Source organism: Lactuca sativa, chromosome 2 (genome assembly GCF_002870075.4).
Source record: "Lactuca sativa cultivar Salinas chromosome 2, Lsat_Salinas_v11, whole genome shotgun sequence".
Lineage (NCBI taxonomy): Eukaryota > Viridiplantae > Streptophyta > Magnoliopsida > Asterales > Asteraceae > Lactuca > Lactuca sativa.
This window is the reverse complement of record NC_056624.2, coordinates 20,657,326-20,660,869: the sequence shown is the minus strand read 5'-3', so window position 1 is coordinate 20,660,869 and position 3,544 is coordinate 20,657,326. Positions and strand designations below refer to the sequence as shown.

The window sequence follows — 3,544 nt, the reverse complement described above, 5'->3', positions numbered from 1 at the left end:
TGGGACCTTATAACCCATTATAGAAACATATCCGGGACCATATAAAACATTCACATGCATGCACATTATTCCAAATTTTTCCATGCAAAAATATTCAAAGCCATATGTCATGATTTTACTTAAAAAGGCAACATACTTTCATAAGTGACTAAAATATACTATGAACAGTTTCATTAAAAACGCAACATATATCCATTACTGACCAAAATACCCTTTTATGTCATGACCAAAATACCGTTATCTGTTATCCATACATAAATGACCAAAATACCCTTTTAGGTCAAAAGTGACCAAAATATCCATTACTGACCAAAATACCCTTATATGTCATGAACAAAATACCCTTTCTGTCATCCATACATAAATGACGAAAATACCCTTTTATGTTAAGAGTGAACTTAAAAAGGCACCATCGATACATAAATGACCAAAATACCCTTTTGTGTCTTTTTTGTCATGAGTGAAATTGAAAAGGCACCATCCATGCATAAATTCAAATAACCATCATCCTAATACATAAACTTTAAATCCAAATTACCATCATCCTAATACATAAACTTTAAAAAAAATTATCATCATCCTAATACATAAACTTTAAATCCAAATTACAATCAACATTAATCAATTACAAGAGCTTTTCCCTTAAAATTTCCTGGATCATTAACACCACTAATTGTTTTGCCTAATTTCAGCTTCAATATTCTCTCTGACTCTCTTCTCCTTATCCTCTTCAAAAGCTCTGAAATTGGCCTAACCCTTGCCTGCTGAACCTGGATAACAGGAACATCCTCCTAAATTTTAACATTATCAATTTGGGCATTGGGATTAACCTCATAATCTTGAAAACCTTCCTCACCCTCCTCAACCTCCTCACTTTGAACAACTTCCTCAACAACAACAACTTCCTCAACCACACCAGCTTCCTCACCCACAACACCCTCATCACATTCATAACTTCTAGGTGGAGTAAGTTGCATAGATTGACTAAAATCCCCTGCACTACTAGATTCAACATCAGTAGGAGTAACTTGCATATCATTTTGTGTAGTATCCATCTGAATTGGAGTCATTTCAACCTCTTTATGTTGTTGCGGTTTACTTGTACTACCCTATATGGCATGATATAATTATGTTAGTGACAAATCATATGTAAATAAATTTAAAATTTAAATGGTTTTACCTATCCTGTATTTTGATTCACACAAACTTTTTGTTTCTTATGTTTCTTCACATTTAACTTTTGGGGCCTTCTCTGTGGACAAGTGGCCTTGTTGTGACCTATCTCCTTGCAAATACTACATCTGATTTTCTTTCCAGCTTTAGAAACCTTATGTGTTCCTATATTCTTTGTAGTGGATTTCTTCCTCTTAGTAGCTGGCTTACCAAGCATCCTTCTACTAATAGGAGGCAATGGTGGAGTATAATTTGTCTCTGACCACATGTCACTGCGATTCATGGGGGCAATTCTGTAATTGTATGCCTTCCTAAACGTGATTGTGCTAAACACGTTGTCTATGTAGGCTTCTACATCCCTATTAAGAAATGATATGCTAGCTACAAAATGAGCACATCCATATCCATTCAATTGCCACAACATACATGAACATGTTTTCCTTTCTAAGTCCACCTCATATGCATCTGTTGCTCCCCTTACCTCAAACTGGTTTAATCCAGTTGGTAGTACCTGATAATGCCTTTGATATTTTTTATGCAAATTCACCTTATCCTTTATCTCTGGACAAATATGATTTCCCCATTGTTGTCCCTTTTATTTCATGTTGTAGAGTCTGTCCATCATGTATAATCTTAACTCCTCTAACATGGTTATTATGGGCTTCTTCCTGGCATCTACTATTACAACATTAAAACTTTCTAAGAAGCCTTTTTCAACTGCATCACAACACCTCCCAACTTGAAAGAAAGCTCTTGACCATGTTTTGGGATCTTTCTCCATTAGATATTGAAGGGAATCTAGGTTCAATGTTTCAATTTCCTTCATCACAACTTTAAAAGCATGCTCAGTTGTGGCTTTAGATGCTCTCCAAAACAAGGTATGATATATGGCACCAGTGAATCTCTTCTATAAATTATGGCAAATATGTCTAGCACACTGCCCGTGCTCTACATATGGCAGCAACTCTTTAACAGCCTCTATCAAACCATGTATTAGTACAAAGGTTTAAATCCGATAGTATAAAATAAATATAGATGCATTACTATGTAAAATACTAACCTTATGTTGGTCTGACATTAAACTGAAACCATTGCCTAAATTCAAGTTTAGATCATCAATGAGAAGCTCTAAAAACCACTTCCAATTCTGCTTGTTCTCCACATTAACCACTGCCCAAGCAATAAGATATATCTTGTCATTTGCATCCCTCCCAATAGCACAAAATAATTCTCCTTAACAAACAACTTTAAGAAAACATCCATCAAGACCTATTATCCTTCTACACCCTTCAATCCAACCTTGTTTAACTCCTTGAAAACAACAACAGAACTTACTAAAATATTTCTTTCCATTTGGACCATCCTCCATATCTAGTTTCACAGTTGACCTAGGATTTGTGCTTAAAATCTCATGACCATATGACCATAGCTTACCATAATGTTCAACAAGGCTACCTTCAACAAGAATCAATGCATACTTCTTTGCTCTTCTACATTGCCCCATACAAACTTGGATACCAAACTTGGCTATTACCTTTACCCTAAGCTTCCTTACACTTATTTTCTAACTTTGTACAATCTCTTTGGTATAGTGACTCCCAATCCATGCATATGTCTCCAATGATCAAACTTGAAGTTCCTAGCACAATTATGATAAGCTTTTAGTGACTTGATTTGGAAACTCTCTTCATCACTCATCCAAGAAGCCCATAATCTAAATGTGCAAGCACCCTTGCTACACCTCACCAAAAGTCTTTTCCTATCATTTTTTTTCAAAACACAATTGATATCCATTAGCTATAGCATAGTTACACAACAATGATTTTACTTGCCATGGAGCCTTAAATCTCATCCCTAGAATAGGTTTTTGTTTTTTCTAGTGTAATAGCTCATTAAAAATAGAATGATTTTGTATGTTAACTTCAACTTCTCTCCCATTGTCATCATTTGCAATGTTGTTTTCATCCTCATCATCAACACATAACTTACTCAAGAAACGATTATTTAATGTCCTATTCATATGGACTACATCCTCATTAAATTCAAAGGCAACATTTCTAAGTTCATATATGTTGTCTTCATTTTCACCATCAATACAAGACTCATGTTCATCATCATCAAGCCACCCATCAACACCAACCCCAATATGATCCACATAAACCGAAATTACACCATCTGTTCCATAAGCATCAAAAATAAAAGCAACATATTCCATATCATCTGACTCCGTAAGGAAATTGCCTGGTTCACAGTAGTAAAACTTTTTACACTCTTCATGCATGAAACGTTCGCAGAAAGTCACAAAATCATAATAAGTCATAGAAGAAAAGTCGACATCAGTGAACATGGTTTTCACACCACCAGTGTAAGA

The 3,544-nt window shown here is 35.0% G+C and overlaps 1 protein-coding gene across 1 annotated transcript; it reads right to left on the bottom strand.

Moving 5' to 3' along the window:
* Positions 1-617: 617 nt before the first annotated feature.
* On the bottom strand, positions 618-2,677 carry LOC111916086 (uncharacterized). The gene is made up of 5 exons (XM_023911727.2): positions 2,509-2,677; positions 2,234-2,406; positions 1,208-1,684; positions 831-1,109; positions 618-770 (listed from the first exon to the last, which is right to left on the bottom strand). Exons 1-5 carry the CDS (start codon positions 2,675-2,677, stop codon positions 618-620), a joined length of 1,251 nt encoding a protein of 416 aa, XP_023767495.2.
* Positions 2,678-3,544: the final 867 nt, after the last annotated feature.

Excerpts from the sequence above, each read along its gene's own strand:
- LOC111916086 (XM_023911727.2), bottom strand. The coding sequence starts at position 2,677 with ATGGGGCAATGTAGAAGAGCAAAGAAGTATGCATTGATTCTTGTTGAA. Across the intron at positions 2,407-2,508 it reads AAATGGAAAGAAATATTTTA|GAGAATTATTTTGTGCTATT; the intron begins GTAAGTTCTGTT and ends TTGTTTGTTAAG. Across the intron at positions 1,110-1,207 it reads AGAAACATAAGAAACAAAAA|GGTAGTACAAGTAAACCGCA; the intron begins GTTTGTGTGAAT and ends CATGCCATATAG.